Here is a 24,619-nt window from a genome sequence, read left to right on the forward strand (position 1 = left end):
TGAATGCGCTGTTCTTTTCAGCACCGTAGACCCAAGGCGCGTGCGTCCGCGAGCTTTTGGGAGCTAAATCTGCAAGTCCGCAAAGAAGGTAGGTCGGACCTTTGATTTTTATTTTCGTTTGGTTGTCTTCAGTGGAATTGCCTCTCTTTGAGACTACCTTGGTAGGTTTTATGTGTTTTCTGCATAGTCCCGAGACTGTCGTTCCCTCGCCTTCTCGTGCGCACTGCTACGAAAAGTATGTTGTTATTATATAGATGTTTTAATCACACACCAATGTACGGATATCTGGAGTTACTCTGAAAGGAATTCCGCAGAGGAGTCTTCCCCTCCTGTAAGGGGAAGATTTTGGGCAAACGGGGGACCCTCATTGGGAAGTTGGGGATGGCATAGAATTCTTAGGAATGCACAGAATTCTTAGGAATTCACCTTCTTCTTATCTCAATACTTGAATGGGTAGCTGTGCGCTCTCCGAAATGATCAATTCGAAATATGTGTATTCTGATAGTAAAACCTGAGGATCTACCTTCATCAAAATGCAAGCTATTTCGCCACTAATTAATATGTTAATGAAATATTTTCTTCGTCTTGCAAGGAAGAATTTGAATTAACCTAATTGGCACATTGAACAACCTACCTATAACATACGCTATTTATTACAAGGTGTTATTTCTGTTGAATTGGTGACTCACAGATAGAAGTGCACTTATTCAGTGTAGCATGAACTGCGCACTGGAAGTGTTGATGCATAGGAATGCAGTAGCATATTTAAATCATTAACAGACACTCATTGAGAGGGAAACGCAACACACGATGCAGCACCCCTGTGCCTGAAAGATAAGGGTAATTCAGAGAAATTGACTTTAATGTCAACACTTGTAAGCGCAGCCTAGAGACCAGAGGAGCAGAGATCCTCTGAGAGTAAGTGCCGATGGAGAAATAGAATATGATCGCCAGAAGATGATTGCAGAGCTTGACACGTACCGACACTTGCAAATTAAAAAAGAGAATTGGGTTAGACTTTGCCAGCCAGGGTGATAACCCGCTCATTTTTTTTGTCTGAGACGGTCGAATCCTGAATTGCAATCGCTCTCGGTCTGTCTATCATTGTCATTAGATACATTTTTAGGGGTGACTGAATTAACGAAGTTTTGCGAACTATCAGAAATATTACATAACCATCAAGATATCATTAGCTAATATTCATGTTTGTTTTCTTTATGAAAACTAGCTCAGTGGTCAGAGTCTACGTAGTGCGGAATGTGATGTCACAGACTGTTTTACAGCCTTTAAAAAAAGGAAAACAAGTTGGCATGTCCTTTTACATTCATTGTTCCAATTTATATGTATGGTAATTAGTTAAGCATTGATAGCCTAGGCATATAAGCTATTTGTATTTAATGAAACAGCAATCATTTTCATGCCAGGCAGTTAACAAGAACAGTTTTATTTCCTGTACGGTGTGAGGTGGCAGATTGTGCTGCACCTGCCGTTTGGAACACATCGCGCTGTGTTAATGTTCTTTTGATGCGCGGGGTAGGATGGTGATGACCTTACTTGCTTATAAATTAAGATGGATGACACTCGTTGATTCTCGTACATCTAAAATGAAGAAAATCACAAATCGATAACAAGTGTTTTAAGCTATAGTCTTGTGTTAATACTTGTTAACTAATATAAAATCGAGGAGCCTCTGAGTAGGCTGAGTTCGGCTAATCAGCCTGTGACCGTGTTTTAAAAAGGCTATCCGAAAAGTCCAAGATTGCCACCTTTAGGCCACTGTCTGGCAACGTGCCTAAAAAGTGACATTATCTGAGGAGTGAATGGGCGGTAATCAACAGTGCAATGAGAGAACGGAAAAGGTGCTGTGGTGCAGGACAGAGGCGACACCAAAACAATCAAATTGAAACGTAAAGCAGCGAAGGAAGGGGAAATCACATTATTGTTGCCTTGTACCTAATGTCTTATTTAAATGTCAATTCGCCTACTTTTTGAAACGAGCTAACGTTAACGCTAAGTTTTGTGTTTGTTGCTGGTAGGCCTGCGGAGTGCTGATTATCCTCTTTTGTTTGCTATATCCATTCTGCTTATCTTTACTTCCTTGAGAGACTTAATGAGACGTAAAGGGGATGTATCCAACTGATCAGTCTGTAATTTCTGAGCTGTCAAAATGTTTATGTCAGCATTGCATACCATCTGTGTTTTATTTCTGTGGACAGATGCCCTTGTGTCTGTTGGACGCATTTGTTTTGCCTGTGTGAAGCGTAGGGCATTGCAGAGCTGGCTGACAGAGGCACTCAGACTGTGTGTGTGTTTTCTCTCTCTCTCTGTATGTCCTACAGGCCCCAGCTGAAGATGTGAGATCACTGCTGCAGCGTACTTGAGCGCAAGATACTCGTTCCCTCTGCCGCCTCCTCTCCTCCGTGCTTTTCCTTCTGTTTACCCGTCTCTTCCCCCTCCTCCTCCTGCATCTTGACATGTGTGCCCTGAGGGCTCGGGCCATGGTAATATCTCATACCTGCTCCCCACTGGAATTAGGGGGTCTGCCTCAGCACTGAGGGGAGGGTTGGGGCACCTATGGTCGAGCCCACCTGCCGGCCTTCCCGCCTCCATTCTGATTGGCCCGGAATCTGCTGGACCCTTTCCCTCGTGTCGCTCCCAACCACCACGTTACCATGGCAGCAACAGCGGCAAGAGAGGCCGCGGTGAGATGTGACTGGGTCTCGCGGCACAGCCTCCTGGTCGTCCTGTTGGCCGGCTGCTGGTGCTGGCTGCTGGCGCACGGCCAGCGTCCGGAGACGCCCTCGGAGTACGCCCACTCCATCCGCATCGATGGCGACGTCATCCTGGGCGGCCTGTTCCCCGTGCATTCGCGGGGCGAGCGCGGCGTGGCATGCGGCGAATTGAAAAAGGAGAAGGGCATCCACCGGCTGGAGGCCATGCTGTTTGCCATCGATCTAATCAACAAGGACCCCGAGCTGCTGCCCAATGTCACGCTGGGCGCTCGCATCCTGGACACGTGCTCGCGCGACACCTACGCCCTGGAGCAGTCGCTCACCTTTGTGCAGGCGCTCATTGAGCGCGACGGGTCGGATGTGCGCTGTGCCAACGGCGACCCGCCCATCTTCACCAAGCCCGACAAGATCGTGGGTGTGATCGGCGCTGCCGCCAGCTCCGTCTCCATCATGGTGGCCAACATCCTGCGGCTCTTCAAGGTAAAGGCTCAGGCCAACTGCCATTGCACTTAGGCGAGGGGTTGGCAGCGATTGCATCCTGCCTACTCTGACTGTTGCTGGGTTGGTCATATGGTTAGTGTGCACAGGTTAACATGAATGTTTTCAGTGACATGACTTTGCAAAGTTTTCCCCCAGCAGATCTGAAGTTTATATATATATATTATATTATTTATATATATATATATCCTGTCCGGCAATACTTAATGGAGAATAATGCTGGTGGGGTACCAGTAAAGGCTATCTGTGCCACTCTCAGGCCTAGTGGGCAGGCTAGTGTTCCTGTCTGGATATTGCTGTAAAATGAGCTTCAGTGCTTTTTGCCATGCTTGTCACTGGTTATCAGAAAAGATGGGAGACGTGTCCACAACACCGCAGCTTTGGCATTAAACATGGAGGTGCTGCTGCCAACACTGTTGGCAGCAGATAAAGTTCAATTATGACAACCAATTAAAAGGCATTCAATCTTACTAAAAGTACGCTGTCCCCACTAAGCTTTTTTTAGACAGTTCAGCCAGATATGTGTCTGTGAGGGGGTAAGGGCGGGGGGGGCTAGAATAATATGCATGGTGTGATAATCAGAGTGCAATCCGCTGGGCCTTCTGGGAATTATAGGCCTTATAGGAAACACTTTTCGTAGTCAACTGCTGTGGAAACAATGCTGTGGTCTCCCATCAGTGAATTTAATTTCATCACTAGGCTGAAAGTCAGATTGTATGTGTTGGATTGGCTTGGTGTACATGTTCAATCGCTGACAAAGGGGTTGATGGATGTGAGCGTAATGCGTATATGTGCGTGAGTTAATGATCCATGTGACACTTTACCCACACAGATCTTCTCCCTCGCAGAATGCTAACCAGCAGGTGATTGTATCGGACCATGAAACACCAGCACTTAATGTGATTTAAATAAGGAATCTGTCAGGATGAGCAGGGGGACATAGAGCCCCCTTTCTTTTTTCTACCCCTGTTCGGAGCATGTTTTTGGCTGCTCGTTGGAATAAGCCAGTGAACCGTTGATTTGGCTAACAGGATTTTAGGTATTTAGAGCGATGTTGCATCGCTATCACATTACAAGTCGATGCTTTATCTTGTGTTTCATGTCTCATGAATAATGCAGCATCTGTTAGGGGCTGAAAATAGCCCGTTTGAAATTTGATAAACATATGGGTGGCGAGTTAATCTGGCGCAAATTCCCCCAGATTCTTGCACACAACGCTAACCCAAAGACAGAAAGAAAGGAAGAAGGAAAAAAAAGGCAGATGCCGAACAGGGGCTGAGAACGTGGGAGATGAAAAGATGAAGAGATGGAGGAGTGAAAAGGGTTTCAAAAAGGCCTTGGGGTAAAATGAACAGGATCCTGTCAGTAGGAACATGTATGGAATACTGGAACTGTTACCCAGGGAGACAGAGGTAGTGCTGGATTGTAACACTGTGAGTCCACATAGATCATGTGTCAGTGTTGTCATTGTAGAAGAAGCCCATTACAAGCCTCTGTTTAGACGTAACACCCGCGTTGTATTGCCTTGTCGTAGACACAGCAGTTCATACCTGTCAAGGTAACATGACTGAAATCTGTGAGGTCAGTGATTGAAATCTGTGAGCCACGGCCACACAGAAAGACAACACGTGCGAGCATATTGTTACATTTGCACAGCATTCCGTCAACAGGTCTATGTTCGCCCCATAGAGATAAGAAGTTGATTAGTGATGAAGGTGCTTATGCTTTGAATATTGAAACATCGTTGACTCGTAGCCTATAACTGCTACGCAGACGTTGTGAACCTATAGTGCAAACAAGGCAGTCTCTCACTCTTGCTGAGCAGCAGTATATTGGACTTATCGCTTAATTATTACTCTATGCTATTGGGAGTGAAAATCTGAGATTTAGTGAGATCTGTGATATTCGGAAAACAGACTTGACAAAAATGGCAGGTTACTTGTTCCACAGCTAGCCCTCACAAAAAGCGTAATAGGTCTCACCTTTGCAATCATGTGCTCAGCAATTTCTCGAGTTGTGTGTGTGTGGTTAATGCAGGACCCCTTTATCGGACCCATAGGGCATGGTCTGTTAATAGGGTGTCACTGACTGGACACAGAGGCCCGCTTTTCACACTCCATTGAGTCGTGTAAGCGGACACACTTGGCTCCCCCAGCGTATTGATCGTGACTCTGGGGAGAGGCGGCTTTGTTAATTGGATTGTTGATTATAGATTCCCAAAGTCTGAAGCAGTTTTCCCTCCGTCCTTCGCGAGATAGCGTTATTGTCAGAGATCTCCACACAAACCATAAACGATTAAAAAATGAACTAATTACGTTTGTGTGAAAGTGAAACGCTGAAATATTGATAAATCCCAAGTGTGCTTTCGCTATCTCTCCCAGCCTCATTGTACCCCTCTGCGTCTGGGCTGCTGATAATGCAGTGAAAGCCGCAGCCTCTCAGAAGTCGTGGTGTGTACAAAATGCACCTGAGAGGAATCATTGTTGAGGTGACGTTTTAATTACGGCAAATGACTGCGTGTGTGTTCTTGTGTGCATTCAGTTCACTCACATGAGAGACCCTCTGGGGAGACGGAAACGGGGGCCAGAGCTTGTTCTATTTTCATGAAACTCAGTCGCTGTCTATTACCTCAGCTCTGGGTTGTGTGTGTGTGTTATGGTTTTGTAGGTACAGCAGGTGGGGGATGGCTGCCTCCGTTCGTCTGTGTTTTGGGGGGCGGGGGGTGGATTATCCTCGGCTGAAAGAGTAAAGACTGTCTGATGCTTTCGAATCCACAATGGCGTACACAGCAGTCTACCTGCAGCAAATTTTCTTGTAGAAATTCTGTGGAATGTTTTCTGAAATGTGTCTAAACACCGATAAACAAAGGTTTCTAGGAGACGAAAACGATTTTCGACACTTTTAAATGCCATCTATCCTCTCCCTCCCAACCGAGGATTTACCCTACAAATGGAAAAAAAAACAGCCAAAGCTGAGATCGTTTTCTGTGTCTTGCTGTGAGTTAAATTGGTGAGAGCAAATGTTTTTAAAACAACACTGGTTTATAGTTGGAGGTGTTCCGAAAAAAGGACGATTTGGCATGGAATATAGCGGGGCACGTTTCACCATGGATGCAGAGTGCATTATAAATCGATTTTGTGGCTCATTACACAATGAAGACACAACAATTAGGTTAAAGTGTAATTAACCGACAGATGCTTGTTGCATCGTGTAGAGACAGGAGACGCAGTCATTGCTCTGTCTGTGTGTTAATGCAAGAAGGTCACCAACAAATAGTGTTATTCATGTAAATACATGCTGGCTTGTGTTTTTGTGGTATTTTAAGCCTCTCCCTATTCATCTCACAAGTCACAGGCCTCTGCTCTCTCCATAGTTGCCTGTTTCGTTCAAACTTTTAGCAGATAAAAAACGCGACCTAATACCGTAACATCAATCAGGTTGATCTATGCGTGGTCCAGCAAAGAGGAAAGTCACTGTTTGTTCTGTTGGGTCTTGACCTGAATGTGTCGAACAGACAGACAGACAGAGAGAGACAGAGAGAGAGAGAGAGAGAGAGAGAGAGAGAGAGAGAGATAAAGGGTGGAGTGATATTAGCAGTCAATGGGATCAGACAGGATATGGGCTGCCTCTGCGTTGGTGTGATGCAGCGGCAGACACACAGGCGTGTGGGTGAGAGGCCACGCAAAGCCCTATTAATGAACCGCCGGTTTATTTCCTCGGTGGACGCATTAAGTGGATGATAATGAACCTGTGGGGCTCATGGCACAACCGACATGAGAGGGATCTCATTAGGAAGTGTGGGAAGTGGGGTGTGTGTATGTGTGGAGGGGTGGGGGTGGGGGTGGGGGGTAGTGATTTGGGAGGCTCAGAGCATCAACCAGCATGGTGCCCTGAGGCAAAACAACCCTCACCGAAAAAAAAGAAATCGGTAGTGCCGGCAAGTAACACAGGGTTGACCTTTCTTGCTCTCTGAATGTTAATTGTCCTCCTCAAAAAACGGAGGCACAGAGGATGACTCACGCCAACTCAAAGAAGGAGAGAGAGAGAAGGGGGAAAACTATTGGCAACTCGGCACCGAAGTGATAAAGGCGGCCATTGCATGTCAGCATAATTACACAGCTCTAATAGGCTAATAAGTGAAGCTGTGGGGGTGGCTATGAGGCAGTGGTTGTAATGTGAGAGCGTTAAATGAGCCTTGTTTTGACTGGTACTGAAACCTTTCGCCCACCCCCAGGGAGGCCCTAAGGCAGTTGTCAGGAGAGTGTGAAAACTGGTGGCTGAGTAATAATGACCCACAAATGGGCCTGTGTTGGCGGTACCCAGCATGCACTGCTACAACAGACATATGGCTGATTTGTGCGTGGTGTCGGATTTATTCATAAAGGAGGTTGGTAAAGTGAGAATGTCTTCAGCAATAGGGCTGCTTGATTATGGCAAAAATCTTCATCACGATTATTTTGGTCAATATTGAGATATATAGTAACATGATTACCCCTTCAGTTTTCACAAGGATAGTTTTAGCAGCGGTGTGGTTGTGTGCGCGGACCTGAGTCCCTACGCTGGACCCTCAGAGCTTTTATTTAATAGAATATTTTTTTATTTTTTTTTATTAACTTCATTATTATTATCATCTATGACAAACTATAATATATTTAGCTGGCTAACAAATGTAACAGAATGTATCATCATGAATAAATAATAAACCTTGTGGAATCTCAGCCATGGCCACACCTGTTGAATGCACATATGGGGAAACGCTGCTCATTGACTCATTACTCATCGGACTCCTTGAAAACCAAAGTGTTACAAAACAGCTGAATTGGTTTTACCTTTTTTTCTTCACCAAAGGCTCCCTTTCCATCATCTTGGCCTCGAGATGCACTAAACAAGCCACAGCCTGGCTGAGAGTGAGTTTGGGCTTTTAGGGAGTGGCGAAAGCACAGCGCTGTAAAGGAAAAGGGAGCACTGGGTTTATAAACACAAGACAAAAGGAGAGCGTCATTGCGAAACAGAATGCGCCACAGCAATCATTTGATTTCGACTATCTTGTTTTCATAATTGAGACAAAATCGAAATTGAAAATAAAATAAAATTAAACCCCTAGCCCTCATCAGCGGTCGTCAAAAGTGTTGATTTCCTTTGCATGGGTTTTGGTAAACCTGGATGGACTGGACTTATTTCAGACAGCCCTGAAATGAATGTCTTGCTGTACAGTGAGTTGCTTTGGGTTAGTACTATGTGAACTCAAATGTAAATATATATATAAAAAAAATCCCTGTTCATTATCTTTTGAGAGCCAGTCATGTTTTTTTTAGTGTAGGTTCTGTATATTTAGGGGATTTACTCTCCTTTGATCGTCTGCTAAGCTAGCATCCCCTCCCCTCTCCTCTACTGTCCTCTGAATATCCCTTTCCCCTATTTCCCTTCTCATCTGTTCTCCTCTCAGCTCAGCTCTTCTCCTCTCGTTTGCCCTCTTCATCCATGTCTTCTTTCCCAAGTCATCTTTATCTCCTTCTCCTCTCTTCCCATCACTCCAACCTCCCTCCCTCGTTCTCCCCCTCCCCTCTTTACCTCTCTCCTCCTCCTCCTCAGAATGATAATGGCTCTCTTCTGACAGTGACAGGACATATATGTGACGTGACGGAGCGCAGCGCCTCTCTTCGTCTTGGCGGAGGTGGGGAGGGGGAGAGAGTCTGTCACTAATAGCATAAACTCACCCTTGCCCCCCAGGGGCAACTGTTTTCCGCTGAGGTTTATTAAGACCGGGGCATTATTTATAAAAGACACAGAAAAAACATTAGTGATGGTGGAGAAGGAGGAAACACACATCCCCCACCACCCTTCCCATCTCCGTCCTCTACAGAAAGTCGTAAATAGTTTATTTGGTATATATAATCGAGTTCAACTCCCCATACACCCATTCTCTGTCTAAGAAAAGCGTGAAAAATGTATATGCACCTGGCGTATGTGTGATGGCGGATCAATATGCATCGATACATCAGAATCAGCATTTTCTCAGTGCTCCAGGGAAGCTCACAGAGCCTCTCTGGCCCTGGTTTTTCTCCACTGGCTTCACACCCCTGAGAGGCCCTGAGAATACCATTGGGTATTCACTACATTACTCTCCTCAGTTTTGCTTGAGGACTATTTTGTCAACGTTTGACATACTTTTGACATGAATCTTATAAATGTCTGTTATGCCTGTGAAATGAGCCTAAAACCAGCGCAACGCCAAAGCACGAAACAGTATAGCCCGAAGGTTAATAAGTTTGTGTGCATTGAGAGAGAAAAAGAATGGCTCAGGCCGAGCAGGGGCTGCTGGGATATGATTGGGAGAGGGCACCTGACCTCCTTCTCCCTCCAACCGGCTTTGAGACAAAAGTATGGTAATAATCTCCTCGCTTCAAGAGCGGGCTGAAGTCTCAGATGATATTTATCCGAGTTGAGGGCATTGTCTCCCAGATAATGCAGAAAGAGAGAGAGAGAGAGAGAGAAAGAGAGAGAGAGAGAACAGAGTGAAAGAGAGGATCTCAGGCAGACTAGCTTTAATTGTTCTGTGCCCAGCAGTATCAGAGCCAGGGCCAGGAAAGACGAAGGAAAGGTAGGAATATTTTAAACGCTCGTTGCGGTTTGCCCATGTATTTTTAATCGGCTGTCCTTGTCGGAGTGTCCAGCTGAATTATTCACTGCGGCCGGGAGGGAGGCCGACCGGCAGCCTGGGCTGGGAGAGTGTGGAGGTCGGGCTGTTGGCTGCTGCAGTGGTGGATGGCTGAGGGGCACATGCGGAGCAGGGTCAGCCGCCAGAGCGACTCCTGCTCTCATCCCAGGAGTGCCCAAGGCCAGCAGGGGGCCAGCGCTGCCTCTGTTTTAGGCTCTAATGGAGACCTTGAAGGGAAAAAAGCAGAGCAGAGACGGAGAAGGAAAGGAGAGTGAGGAGAGAGAGAGAGAGAGTGTGTGAGACAGAAAGGAGACAGAAAGAAAGAAAATGAATGAAAGAAAGTAAGAAATGAAAGAAAGTAAGGAAAGAAAGGAAGAACGAAAGATAAAGAAAGAAAGACAGAATGGAAAGAAAAGAAAAAAAAAACACCCACTTTCTCCACAGATTCCTTCAGTTTGTTGCTCAGCAGTGAGGGTGACTGCCACCCCCAGGATTTTCATTACAGAGTGTAAGAAGGGAGGAAGTGGACTTGCACTGCAGAGCTGATCAATACACACTCTCAGCCCCCCCCCCATCCATCCCTCCATCCCTCCCTCTTCTCCTTCTCTCTCGCCCTGGGGGGGCAAGACTCGCGTGGAGCCCAGTAATTGGAGCTTGACGGCTGCCCGAGGCTTTCCCCCCTTTCCCTGGGTTTAATTAGAGACGCGGGCTGTGTTTGGGTCATGTGAATGTATGGGCATTGTGTGGCAGTGCCTTTGCACTAATGAGGGGTGGAAGGCCATTGTAGCAGATGAAATGAATCGCATTGACTTTGTCTCTGAAAATGAGCGTCATGTTGTTCCAATCGAAACATCAGAAGTAATTTACATGAAAAGAAAAGGAACTGGGGACGTTGTTGTGACAAAAAAGTCATTATGGCTTTTAACCAACTGACTTTCACCTACTTTTCATTTTGGCAGTCTGTATAAGCAGATAAGCCTCCCTTTGGACCTCACCCCTGTTGTGTGAAAGGAGAGTTGATGCAACATCTAGGGTCTCTGCCTTTCCAGAAATCTGCTGATGAGCTATATATCATGTGGACCATTTCAAAGAAAGTGTAAACCATTGATGAACCAACTCAATGGGATGAACTGTGACCGGGCCAGTCGTGTGCTTGACTGCAGGGGTCCATCCTGCATCATGGGAGGGGTACTGCACCATGACATCTTAGGTCTTTGATCCAGAGAGAGAGAGAGAGAGAGAGAGAGAGAGAGAGAGACAGAGAGAGAGAAAGAGAGAGAGAGAGAGACAGACAGAGAGAGAGACAGAGAGAGAGATGGAGGAGGAGGTATGCTGATTTGCTTTAAGCTCTTCTGGGGGGACACACCAGGATCTTAATCCCAATCCAAGTGCCTTTACCAAGCTCTCCAAGCTCAAAGAGACTAGGCTTTGTACAGTGAACTGTAAAGAGGAAGTTGCTATCCAAAAAAAAAAAAATCATAAAAAATAAGCCTATCCTCTCATTGGCTAAGCAGACGAGGTGATTAAAAATTCCAGAATGATCTGTGGTCGCAGACTCCAGATAAGTGGTAAACTTAAAGCCTGCTCATTTAGAAGTAACACTGGATCCACTTAATCGAGGCTTTGATGTATGCCAATATCGGAGGCTCAAAGTCCACCATCCACATCTGCTCCCTTATTAACCAGCCCGTGTTTTCCTCATTATCGGCGGACATGGAGACGACTATTTCACTCTCCATCTTCAGGCCTCTGGGTGTACATTACACACCGTGGATGCATCTCCATGTAATTTCATAAACATAATGGATGCCAAATTGGCTAAAAAAACACCTTGGGACCACTTAGTGGTGCCACGCCGCGGACGTGAAATTAGTTTGAATCAAATTAATTATCTCATCCGTGTTGAGTCGGCCACACGCATGCGACACCCATTACACACACATTGCTGTTAATTCGTCTCTACCTGCAGGCCACAAGTTAGACTTGCTGTTCCTTTCGGAGATGCTGGTTATCTCAATGCTGCGTGGTGCCGCCTGCATAGAGCTGAATGGCACTTGATGATTGAAATCATCTTATTAAGAGAGAGATTCAATGTTGTGGGTAATTAATGACAGACGACAGCTCTCCAGCAACCGCGGAATTAGCCATTCATATTGGACTTGAAGTCCAGAGCACATAAATCAGCTTTGCCAGCGCAGTCCAGGCTTCATTAGGGCTATTGAGGTAAATATGCACCTTTAGGTTTCTGTTTGCAATGGCCTCTGCGTCTAATTATTATGGCTGTCAGTGATGGAGTGCAATAATTATCCGTTTGGAGGAAAAATATAAACGGGGAGATGCATCAGACAACATCAAAGAGCACGTTTTTGTTGCTGTCTGTGAAACAGTCCATGAGTAGGCCGTTATGACTCAGCAGTCTAATCATTATTTCCACTCGATTCAACTTTTAAGGATTGTCTTTCATGTTTTCGGATACCTGTCAAGTCGTGTAGAAGTAAGAGAGAGGTAAATGGTTTGCTGTTTTATTTTTATGTATTTTATTTCATGCTTTTTTTAACATGCGCTCTATCAGACATACAGAACAATCTTGCGGGAGGAAATCCATATATGAAGAGTGATTCAAGCATGGCTTTACTGTTTTGATTGCATGCTTTGGCCAGAGAGCCAGAAGCTGCTGTTATCGTGGGAGAGGACGAGGAAGGAGAAGGAGTTGTTTTGCTGTCACAGAAAATGTGAAACGTGTTTGTTTTTGTGTTTGTTTTCGGAAGGGTCTAGGCATACCCTAGAAACATTTGATCCAAGTTCAAGAAACCAGAATAGGACGAGAATAGAAAAACAGAGACAGCATATCAGTTTCATATCACTGCTTTAAAGAAGTACTTGCAACAGTTTGAAACACAGTGGCACAGCATTGGCAACCTGTGAATTGTTTTTTTAACACCAAGAATCTCTGTCATTTACAAGTTGCAAATAAACTCAGCTCCTCATTAAATTTGAACTAATCCGGCGACTCCCTCACCCTGTCACCCTTAAAATGGTCTACGCTCAAGCGCTGTTCCACGGATACACGTAAGGACACTTGGCAAGCTACCACTTTTCCCAGCATCCATCTCTTTGATGTGACAAATTGCTCATAAAAATATAATAAATAAATAAATTCATGAATAAAGACTTAACCCTGAGCAGGAGGCTGGCACTAAAAAAAAAAACGTTTTTTGTTCAGTCTGGATTTAAAGTAGTCAGAATTAGCTAGGTCATCACACAGCCAATGATTGAAGGGCAGTGCAGCAAAAGGTCATGAATGAGCTCGTCTAACTCCACCTAAGTGAATGCACGGAGCTATGCTCCACTAAGAATAGGAGGCGGATGCAGAGCCATGTACCCTCCACTCGAACAGTCAAGCCCATTGTGACTGCGTGTTACACTGTTCAAATCCTTACTGGATGGCAGCCTTCTGTGACCCGTTCTACAGCGTACTTGAGACGTGCACAGCATCTTATGAATGGGATGTGGCGTGACCTATTGATGTCTCCGACCAAATTATGGGTGATTGATTTACATGGGCTCTCTAGGTTATTGAATTCACCACGCCCCATGGCTTATAATGCACATTACACATTAGGGAAATACAAAGTAATAGGACATTTATTGTTCGATAATGAATGGATGGATGGTTATAAATGGGTGCACACAGACAATAACACATATGCACACCCCCCTCCCCACACACGCACACACACGCACACACATGCACGTGCGTACTCATACACAGGCAAATGAGTTTAGCGTTTTTATCGATTTGCCCCATGGACAGATTATATTTTGAACAACGTGTGCTGCGTGTTGCGGCTGCTGCTCCTGCAGAAACATTCTTGTCTTACATGTCGCATTAAAAGCCACAGCTTTCATCTCGTGTTCGGCGTTAACACATTCGCATTGTAAGACGCGACACGATGGCAGCAATTTAGAGTGTCACGGCCCTTTTGTTTGTGTGTAAATAGGAGCTCAGCAAGCAGAGACACATTTTCGCCACTCGCCTTTTCCAGTGCTAACACAATGCTAATGGCGCTAATGCACACACATTACTCTGAGTGCATAGTAATAGTTTTAAGCACATGGTAATTGGGTGCATATTGAGCTCCCGGTGTGAAGTGTGCGGTGAGTAATGCCCAGAGCCGGCACTGCGCGTAGGCCGTTTTCGAGAGGATGTTGCGGCGGGAATTGCGTGGCATCCCTTCGCGTAAATCTCATTTCTATTTCCTTAACGACAACCCCTGCTGAGTAAAGGCAGAGGCCTGGGATGCGTCTCCTTCCTTGCCCAGGCTGTAATTCTCCCCCCCACACCCCCTTTTTTAACTTTTAATCCAAAGGCCCAGAGGGGGTGCTGAAGAGCTCACAGACTGTGACTGTGTTTTTCTGTGTCTTTTATTTGACACTTTTTTTTTCTCCTTCTTTTGTGAGTTGTGAGCTGAACCCATAGACACGCTGGGCTGGGCTGGGCTGAACCCATAGACACGCTGGGCTGGCTCCGTGGTCCGTTGGCGCTGGCTGTTTGAAAATGAATCATTCCTCTCAGGCTCGTATGACGCAATGGCGCTGTGGGGCACTGATGGGGTGATTTCACTGAGCCTTTTACGGACACTTGTTTCCCACAGACCTTTCGACCCCTCTGCCTCTCTCACACTTCCCCATGGTATTTCTCACCTGGGGTTCGATGTTTTGCGCGAAATGCTAGCATGTGGGGGATCGGCGTCACAGCTTCTTTTCGCTCTCTTTGATTGCAGCCACTCAAAAGCGGTCACATCTCCCTGCGTCAGTGCAGTCGTTGCGATGCAGTGGAAGGTTTCAGCTGGATCACAATGCATTGGTTTATCTGCGGGGCACCTGACGGGCAGCCAGAGGCCCTGGGATATGCAGCATCTTTACCCTGCAGGCAGAGGCGTCTCGAGGTTAAAGACAGCCCATCTGCCGTGGATCCCCATGTTATTGCAACCGCTCGCAGAAACAGGGACGGGTCCCAGTGCTGGATGCTATTAGGGCCCCATCTCCTGGCTGTCAAGTAGTCTGCAGCCCTAACGTCTGGATTCTGTTAGCACAACACGTTAATTATGCCCCCCAGGACAGCTCTCTCACTGATTCCCTCCCTATCCTTTCTCCTTCTCCTCCCTCTCTCACCCCCCCACCCCCTCCACCACCCCCACCCCCTCATCCTCACAGTCTTCCCCATCCTGGCCCTTTACTGAGGCAGCTATAACAAGATTCCTGCATCGCCTGGGCCTTTAATCGCTCAAACACGTCCAGACAGACATATTACCAGAGCGGCGATAACGCATGCATGGCAGTTCTCTCCCGGTTGATGTGGGGGGGGGGAAGTAAGAGGGACATGAATATGTGAGCAGGACTGCCGTGTTTTTTTTTCTCTTTCATCCGCCTCTCTCTGAGTGGACGGAGAAGGCCTGTTTCGTGATAAGTCCACCACTGCCTGGGCGGCCGACCGGCTCAAGCCTCTTACATTCTCAACAAACAGCTATCGGGAGAGACAGCTCACATGAGAATGCGAGTAGAGATTGCAACTTGGCTACATTGTGTTTCACCTCTGCAATATATCCCTTGCTTCTCTCGGTCTCATATTTCGGTCTTAAAGCAATTCAGATCCAGCCCTTACATCATCTCCATCAGCTTCTTGCTGCCTTTTCATGTCTCTCAGCTTCTCTCTTATTCTTGTCTATCTTTGCCCTTTCCTTTCTCTCTCTTTTTATTCTTTCTCTACTATCGGCTCATATTAGGTTGCCTCCACAGATGCACTCTCTCTCTCACAGTTGCACAGTGGAATATGTGGTGTTTGTATTTCTATACTGCATGTTATTGCACATGCAAATGCTCCTTCTAGTTGCTGCCTTACCAGGGCTTATCAGTAATTCAGATTGGTATTGGAGTCTTTCAGGACTGTCTGTATAGATAAATAACTGTTGTGGTTCTCCGGTCAGAAGGGATCAACTATGCATGCAATAGCAACAGACCCGTTAGTTGAATTTCTTTCCTTTTTCCCCTCTTATCCTGAGACAAAACAATTACTTCTAGTGGCTCTGTTTGATAGACCAATTTTTCCTCAAAGCACATGACTTTTGCCTGCAAAAATCTATCAACCAACTAAACACGATTTATGGTTCTTGCATAGGCAAAGCACATTGTTTCTATCTATATAGTTGACATTTTCATACGTTTCATTCAGAGAAACTTTATCTACTCACATATTCATGCACATTAGGTCTCATAGCAGAACCTAGTTTTGGATTGACAGGGCCATATGGAGGGCCATAATAACTCCACCATTTAGCCATCAATATGACCTGTTAAGAAGCAATGCCAATGATGAAGAAAATGGTTGTTAATAAATGGCTAGCTGTAGCTGATAATTTTTTTTCCTCCAAAGATGGTAGTGTGCTTCTCAGGGTTGCTGCCTTTGGGCTCAGGGCAGTGGGCTCAGGCTGATGTCTGCTAAGCCAACAGCTGTCTCTCTGCTGCATGAAACTCTCCAGCCCTTCTCTTTGTGTTAGGGCTGGTCAGGATATTGACTTTATAAGGCATACCGATATATTTTAAAACCATATATAGGATGAGACAATACTGTTTACACTGATATAATGTGATGTTGCACAATATAACACGTTTCTTCTCTCTCACACTCTCCGTGTAACCCTGTCTTATATTTAAACACCTAAAGACATCTTCAGACCCTTGTCAATAAAGTTAGTCGTCACTAAATATATCTTTTTAACAATATTGATACAATTTCACGTTTTAACATCTGGTGTTCCAATTGCCATCTGGTTATCATTTTAACAGGTAATCAGGTATGCTTACTTTTTCTCTGTTACCTCCTGTTGCAGATGTGCATGGCCAAGGATTTGTCAGTATCTAGTTCAAAGTCAAATCTGACGATCCACTTTGTTGTTCAATAAAGGCAAAAATGTAGCCGATGCCTGTTGAAGCGCCCACAAAAGCGAGTTATAACATTAACTTTACGGTAAAAAAAAAAGTTAGTCGTCAGCAACAGGTTTAATTAGCTAAGTGTTATCTAGTGAAGATAACATGGTTTGTCAGCCAACTTCAGTCGGGAGGTATACCTTTCTAAATATACGTACTTCTCAAAAAGACAGAAGACAATTACCCTACCTGCTAAAATATCTTGTAATTGTGAAAAAAATCTCTGGTTTTGTCCAAGGTACTGGCAGTGGTCTCTAAGCAATTTGGCGATAGCGGTGCTTTGCCTACTGTAAATGATGTCGGTGGTTAGGTGGATAAAGGTATGGGCCGAAGCGTTTAATGACAGATTATCACACAGGGTTATGATTACATCGTTTTTTCACTGTATCGTTTAGAACTAGTGGAGCTGTCAAGAGATTTTCTTTGGTCTCTTGTGAAGGAGTCTACAGGGCTTGCAGATTGTTAATCATATAATGCATGTAAATGGTGCATGTAAATGCTCCATTATTTGAAAAAGCTGTCAAAACATATACATGCATTTTTAATGCAATTCAATCAAAACAATGTCACTATAATAGTCAATAAATGTCATTAAAAAGATCTGATTCTTATCTTTTAATCAACATGAACTTTTTGATTTTAGCACAATCTTCGATATTCTTAATTGAATATTTTCAGGAATCAGCAGCAATTCAATCAGTTATTTTTGGAAACAACTTAAAGAGTATTCTCGGAGATGGGCGTATTTGTAATGATCTAGGCCAGGGGTTCTCAAACTTTTGCAAGCTGGGCCCCCCCAAAGCTGATTTGGGGTAGTTGGGGCCCCCCCATCCAACTGCCCCCACCCCCTGCCCGCGGGCCCGCCGCCACCGCCCTCAACTACACCACCATATATATATAGATGGATAGATAGATAGATAGCATTTTGTTATTGATAGGCCTGACATGTCAAGATTAGGCTATTGTTAGGCCCATACAGACAATTATTATAACTATTTATTATTATTATTATTATTATTATTATTATTGTTATTATCAGTAATAGTAGGCCTATTAGTAGGCTATTCATTATTATCACCATCATTTTGTTATTATTATTATAATTAATGATTATCGACCAATTATTATTATTGTATTATTATTATTATTATCATAATAATAATAAGTGTTATTATTGCTATCATTAGGATACTGTTATTATTATGGGCCTCTTGTGATCTTTACAAAACAAATCCTACAGGTCTGTCAATGTGAGACATGAGCCTGCTTTGCCCTGCAAAGGTGCTCAAATCTTGGGGCAATGTTTGACAAACATCCTCAGGTCATCCTCGATCTGTGCGCGGTTGCGGTATTTAGTTTGGAGTCTTGAAAAGCCTGCCTCGCACAAATATGTCGACGCGGGAAAAAAGGAGCATTTTTAAGGCTATGTCGCAAATCTGATCATTGCTACCCAGAATGACGAAAGAGGGGAGATGCTTAAGTCTACTGTCACTCTTCAGCTGCTCTTTCATGTCTATTGACAGCTCGTCTGCTGAGCAGATAAATGGATCCCGAACTCAGGCGAATTAACGGTAGTCCTCTTTGAAATAGGACCCAAACTGATTTCTGATATTCGGCGTGATACAGTGTCATTTGACATAGGTATTGCACTGAGTTTAGCTCCAATCATTATTCTACACGTCTTGCGCGGCCGGCAAAATCTGCAATTGTATGGGGTTTGCCAAGCTTAGCAATTCTATGAGCAACTAGCCTACATAAGATGCCTCCAGACACTGCTTGGAAATGGTGGTTCGTTGTTGCTGGAGGCCATCACGTTTATGTTTAAAGAAGTCCACAGGATTCTCTTTCTAACTTTTACGAATCAGAAACTTGTACAGTGTGTGTGAAGTTAATAAAGCTCTAATTTCAACGTCGTGTTCTTGTGTGTGGTTGTGAACGACTTGCACACGAATAATGGATAAGGCTGTGCTAGGCAATGATTCCCAACAAAACGAACTGTACACAATATAGACAGGGACAGCACAACATAGTATTCAAGTGCTGGTGTTTTATTTGTTGCAACACGGTGGATGATAAAAAAAATGTAAAGGTAGGTGTTAAGGAGAAAAGGGCTAGCTGCAGTTGGAAGAAGGTAGCTAGCTAGGCTAGCTCTCGGGGCTACGAGCTTTTTTAAAAGACTGGAGCAAATTACTCCTTAGAATAGGCTACGAATAGACCTACTGCAAGTGCAGTAAGGTATTACTAAGGAAAGAGTGAGTCTTTAAAAAGACTGTTTATAAAGCAATGAATATCTGAATGATGGAGGAAACAAGATAAATTGAACAAACTCAGCAGAGTGTAGTCTCAGGGTGAGCGCTTACCATGCCTGCGTTTTTTTTTTTATACTCGGAAGCTAAGGTGCAACTCGCGTTCAAATGATAAGACTCCGTTTTGATTGGTGGATCAGGAGCGAAACAGTATTTGATTTGATTGTGTCAGTCCAGCCCCTTGCATTTCGCCACTGAGGGAGCTTTCACTAACCAGTGACAGGTCGTTTTATTTTTTCTCCGTCTGTGACATCGCGCCCCCCCTGGAGAGTGGGGGGGCGCGCCCCCCACTTTGAGAACCACTGATCTAGGCTATTTAGTTTATATAGTTTAGCATCTGTATATTTTCAAAAAGGGAACCTGTCTTGGGTCATGTGGCTTTTACTACAACTGAGCATGTCGCCCACTTCGTAGAAAATACTGATATATATATATATCGTGTATCTGTATTCAGCCTAAAAGTACTGGGATGTGATTTTTGGTCATATCTCCCGGCCCTTCTTTGTGTCTGCAGCAACCAGAGGGGAACAGCCCAGCCTGGCTGTCCATGTGTGTTTGCACATTAATGATGTTTATGCACATTCTTCCTCATAAGTGTGCGCAGACAGACAGACAGACAGACAGACAGACAGACAGACAGACACACACACACACACACACACACACACACACACACACACACACACACACACAGACAGACAGAGAAACTGCGGTGCATCAGCAAACCCTTTCCAATGCATTTCCCCAAACCACTAACACCGGCGGCACAGAATGCGTCAATGCGCCTTTCCACAGGAACCGTTTCTCGGCGACACTCCTGTCCAATTAACAGTAGACGCCGTGTCGCACTTCGCTACAGACGCCTGCTTCCTCTTGAGAGCCGCTGCCTCTCTATTTCTCTCTCTCTCTCTCTCTCTCTCTCTCTTACCCTTCCCGACATCCATCCGCTCGTCCTCCTATCCTTTCCCAGCGTGCACTGGGGCCCATTAAAGCCTGCCAGAATCGAGTAGACTTCCTCTCCCCCCTCAGCGGGGGACCCTACAATGAAAGGTTTATTTTTGGAATTAACAACATATCCTGATACGGGGAAAAAAAAAAAGCTAGTATCCACTCCCTATGGTTTCCATTACAATGCTTATTATGACCTGTTAATTGGCTCCATGTTGTGCATGAGTGTATGTGTGTGTACATAACGGTGTGACAATTTCACCGCCAGCTGTGTTATTTCTAGTGTGGCACGTCGAGTAGATGCAGTTTAGAGGGCACCGGGAAGAGTTTAGCAAATGAAGCGTGGGCTAAGATGCGCTAGCGTATCTGGCGCTCTGCTCCTGGGGCGATTTACGGTGTTTGCTTACGGATTGCAGGTGATTTGTAAAAATGACCTTAACATCCTCCGCTCAAAAGAAAGCCGGGGCAGAGATAGATGTCTTGATGAAATATTTATGTGGTGTGAATAAAGGCGAGCACCAAATGGCCTCCGCACCTTTTTAACAGACTGAAAAATTCATCCTGGCTCTGTGCCGCGTGATGTGTTGTTGGTGCCGCCGCGGAGTATTTCTGGATGATCCGGAGCATTATTTCACAATCACTGTAGGGGAACAATACAGACAATATGGCTGTGAATGTGTTGTGTGTGTATCTGTGTGAGTGTATGTTTTGTGTGTGTGTGTGTGTGTGTGTGTGTGTGGGTGTGTTTGTATGCTGCAGCTGGCACTATATGGGGTGGCATGCGAAAGAAGATTGTCGTGCAGTCTCAGGGCGGATTGTGAAATCGGCTGTGAAATGGTGCAATCTACTGGAGATACTGTGGTCTTTCTCTCTGTTTCGCTCTTCCAGAGGATCGGGGCTGCACTTTTTAATCTTTCTCTGAAAACTTTGGGAAGAGAAGGCTGCATCAGCACAATCAATTTTCTCAGGCAGGCCCACATATGTGTCACATCTATTGTTTGTGAATTTAAGACATTCATAAGTGATGATTTGGCGTCGCAAGGAAAAGGAGGGCATATTTTTAAGCGTGCTACACCCATTGGGACCCATTAGCTTAAATGGCTTTCATGATTCCCGTCATCTCATAATACAATGGCAAGTGATTTCATATAGTATTTAAACCTCCCATGTCCTACATATGATTCCTTGGTGGCTACGGTATCTGTGGAGGTTAGCAAGAGAACACACACACACACACACACACACACACACACACACACACACACACACACACACACACACACACACACACACACACACACACACACACAGACACACACACATCTACACAGTGCCCTTGCCCAGGTGTCAGTCTCACAGTTTTTAAATGACTGGCATCAAACCGAATGGGGTGTGAGACAACTCTGTGGGCAGTTTCGCCATGTCCTTCACTCCGGTTTTCCTCTCCAACACTCTGGTTTGGATCCTGAGAGGTCGCGGGAAGCACACTCTCGTAATAAATGACTGGAGTTGGCTTAATTACCTCACCCACAACCTCAGTGGCTTTGAATGTATCTCAGCATCTTCAGAGGCTCTGACACAATTAAAGGGCACGGTTTCAACCACACCGTGATGGATACCCTGGCTCCATTTTTTTTTTTAACGCCAGTCCCCTTGTTTTTACGCCCGTTAGCATCAGAGGACAGTGGAACGACATTGCCAAAGTTCTCAGCTGATTGAAAGATGAAACTTGAACTTGAACATCAGGGAGATTCTTTTCAGGGTAATTCCGAATCGCCCTGATGGTCTTATTTTTTTATCAAAGTTCTTCAATTTAAGCGGCTCCGGCAGTGTTGCGGATTACGATGGTGAGTGGCCTTCACAGCCCAGAGGCAATTGAGGCTCTTTCTGAGGTTTCCGCTTCAGGAGATTCCGGGGGACTGGCAGATGACATGCATCTCCCTTTCCCCACCAGGCCGGGCTGGTGTTTTTGCTGGAGTGCCGGGGCGGGAACTGGGGTGTTGGTTGGGGAGAGACATTTTTTTTTCAGAACAGCTGATGAGCCTTGAAATTCATTTTAAGAAGAACACGAAGCAGCCTCCCGACACCCTCCTCCTCGTTTCTCTGTTTTTTTGTTCTGTATTCCTCCGCCACCTTCAAATGACACTTTTTGTTCCCACAACCATGACATTTTCTGACAACGGCAATTTTTGCTCCAGCTCTGCTATGCTACGTGGCTAATAAATCAAGGGTGCCAGAAGAATCTCAATGTGCTCACCCAACCTTAGTATTTGTCTCCACGTCTGGGAGTCGGAGTGTCTGTTTGAGCACAGGTGTGTGAGTGTCAAGTGTGTGTACATGTGTATGCGTGCGTGCATGTGTGTGTACATGTGTATGCGTGCGTGCATGTGTGTGTGTCTGTCTATCTGTCTGTCTGTGTTTGCTTTTGTGGTGGCTGTTAGAGAGAGACAGGTCTGGTGAGTGTGTCTGTGAATCTTCAATTTGGAGAGTGTGACTGTCGGCCTCGTGAACGCTCGACTCTAAGTGCGTGTCACCGATCCGCCGTCTTCAGTTCGGGTTACCGCTGCCGTCTCCAGACAGATAGAGCGGGTGGCAGTCCACGGGGTGTCACAATCAACTTGGAGCCCCCAGACGGGGCCGTGCTCCATTAGACCTCTTCTTCCTAGAGAGGGGGGGGGGGGGGGGGGCAGTACCCAGGGCGCATAAGTGCAAAAGACAAGCCCCAGAGATGCCAGAGATTCAGTTGACTTACAGGAAAAAAACAGGTTGCCTTATGGGAAAACACAAAACAAAAGGTGTTCATTAAAAAAATGTCTTTTCTTAGACTACCTTTCTTTGTTTTGAAACCATTGACTGAATATGCCATTAAATGGAGGTGTATTCTAAGAAAATGGATTCCAGCTTTTGTTTGTGGATGCCGTTTTTTTCTGTTATCTTATGCAACACTGCAACAGTAATTACAGAGACGGGGCTGTAGAGACTGCAGTTATGGTCTGAGCACTATGATAACTGCCAACACCATATGGCAAGAGACACTGAGTGCGAGATGAGGGAACTAATACATTTGGTCTATGAGTATTGAAACAATCCTTTCACTGATGAGGTGTGTGAAAAAGCTGTCTACCACTGAGCTTATGGTGATGTGTGTAGGCCGTAAATGTGAGCCTGTCTGTCAGCACGAGAAGACAGCTTTACTTGTGTTGAAGCATGTGCTTGCGTGGGCGGCCGATAGCAGGCACACTGCTGTGTACTCACGTGTGGGTTTGTCACCATGCGTGCATATGCGCGTGTGTGTGTGTGTGTGTGTGTACGTGCATGGTGTGTCTGTGGGTGTCTTTGTGTGTTTGTGTGTCACCACACAATAGGCGTGGGAAGGCGCTGAGGATTCTGAAGCTAGGCACGCAGGCATGTGTGTGTGTGTCTGTGTATGTCTGCATGATGGCAACGGTCTGCGAGGAAGCGTCGCACTATTGGATATCTGCGCTCCTTTCCCTGTGCTACAAATTGTCTGTAATTTCTCCCGACAGCACTCCCTTAATTGCAGATAATGACACAGAGGCAGCTGCTACCGAGACACTGAGAGAAATAGAGAGAAAGAGAGAGAGAGAGAGAAATAGAGAGAAAAGAGAGAGAGAATAGTTCCTGTCTCTACTTCATTAGAATTAGAGAGTGAAGGGCGTGAATACTTAAGGACACATCTCTCTAAGTTGCCCAATTCTTAGGCCTCCAGTTTTAACTCATGCTGCTATAGCACAGCCTGTTGTCTAGGAGAAAATTCCCCCCCAAGAAGAGAGAGAGAAGGACAGACAGAGAGAGAGAGTGAAACAGAGGGAGGGGAAGAAAGAGAATCTATTACGTCGAGAAATTACTTGTGGATTGTTGTTCTAGCTCGGCTTCGGAGCGGAGAGAGCAGCCCCCCCCCCCGCCCCCCGCTGTGATAGGGGTTTGGAACCGAGCCAACCTCGCCACACTGCGCTCAGCTCTCTTTCAAAGTTCATGCCGTACGACCTTCCCCTGCTAATCAACCAAAAAGAGGAGGGGGGAGACAGAGAAGGAGGAAGGTGAAGAGAGAGGGTGAAGAGTGAGAAGGTTCTCACTGAGAGAGAGAGAGAGAGCGAGAGAAAGAGAGAGAGAGAGAGTGAGGGAAGTTGCGAGGGAGAAGGAGAGAAGGCAGGACTTAAAGAACATAAAACCGTGCTGTCAGAGGTTCATCAGAGCAGCCGTCCCCCCCCACCCCCCCACCAGCCTGCCATCACCCATCACCTCGGGCGAAGAGCGCCGCATCCTCCTCCCACAGCTGCCTCATTTAATGGGCTGCCCGCATTAACCACCACGGCCTGATGGGCAGAGAGGAGAGAGGTTCTGCGGCGATTCAGTGTACAACAAGATTAAAGGAGTGATGTATGTGTGCCTGTGTGTGTGTGAATGTGTGTGTGTGTGTGTGTGTGTGAGAGAGGGAGAGAGAGAGAGAGAGAGAGAGAGAGAGAGAG

At 45.5% G+C, this 24,619-nt stretch overlaps 1 protein-coding gene across 2 annotated transcripts in view; it reads left to right on the forward strand.

Annotated features, from left to right (window-relative positions):
- grm8a (glutamate receptor, metabotropic 8a) overlaps positions 1 to 24,619 on the forward strand; it is a 144,248-nt gene continuing 119,629 nt past the window's right edge. For both annotated transcript variants that reach the window (XM_031582567.2, XM_031582566.2), the window contains exons 1-2: positions 1 to 88; positions 2,340 to 3,212. In XM_031582567.2, the coding sequence (XP_031438427.1) occupies positions 2,673 to 3,212 (540 nt within the window). In that variant the 5' untranslated portion in view covers positions 1 to 88; positions 2,340 to 2,672. The remainder of the gene's footprint in view (positions 89 to 2,339; positions 3,213 to 24,619) is intronic.

Source organism: Clupea harengus, chromosome 16 (assembly GCF_900700415.2).
Source record: "Clupea harengus chromosome 16, Ch_v2.0.2, whole genome shotgun sequence".
In the NCBI taxonomy this organism is placed as follows: Eukaryota; Metazoa; Chordata; class Actinopteri; order Clupeiformes; family Clupeidae; genus Clupea; species Clupea harengus.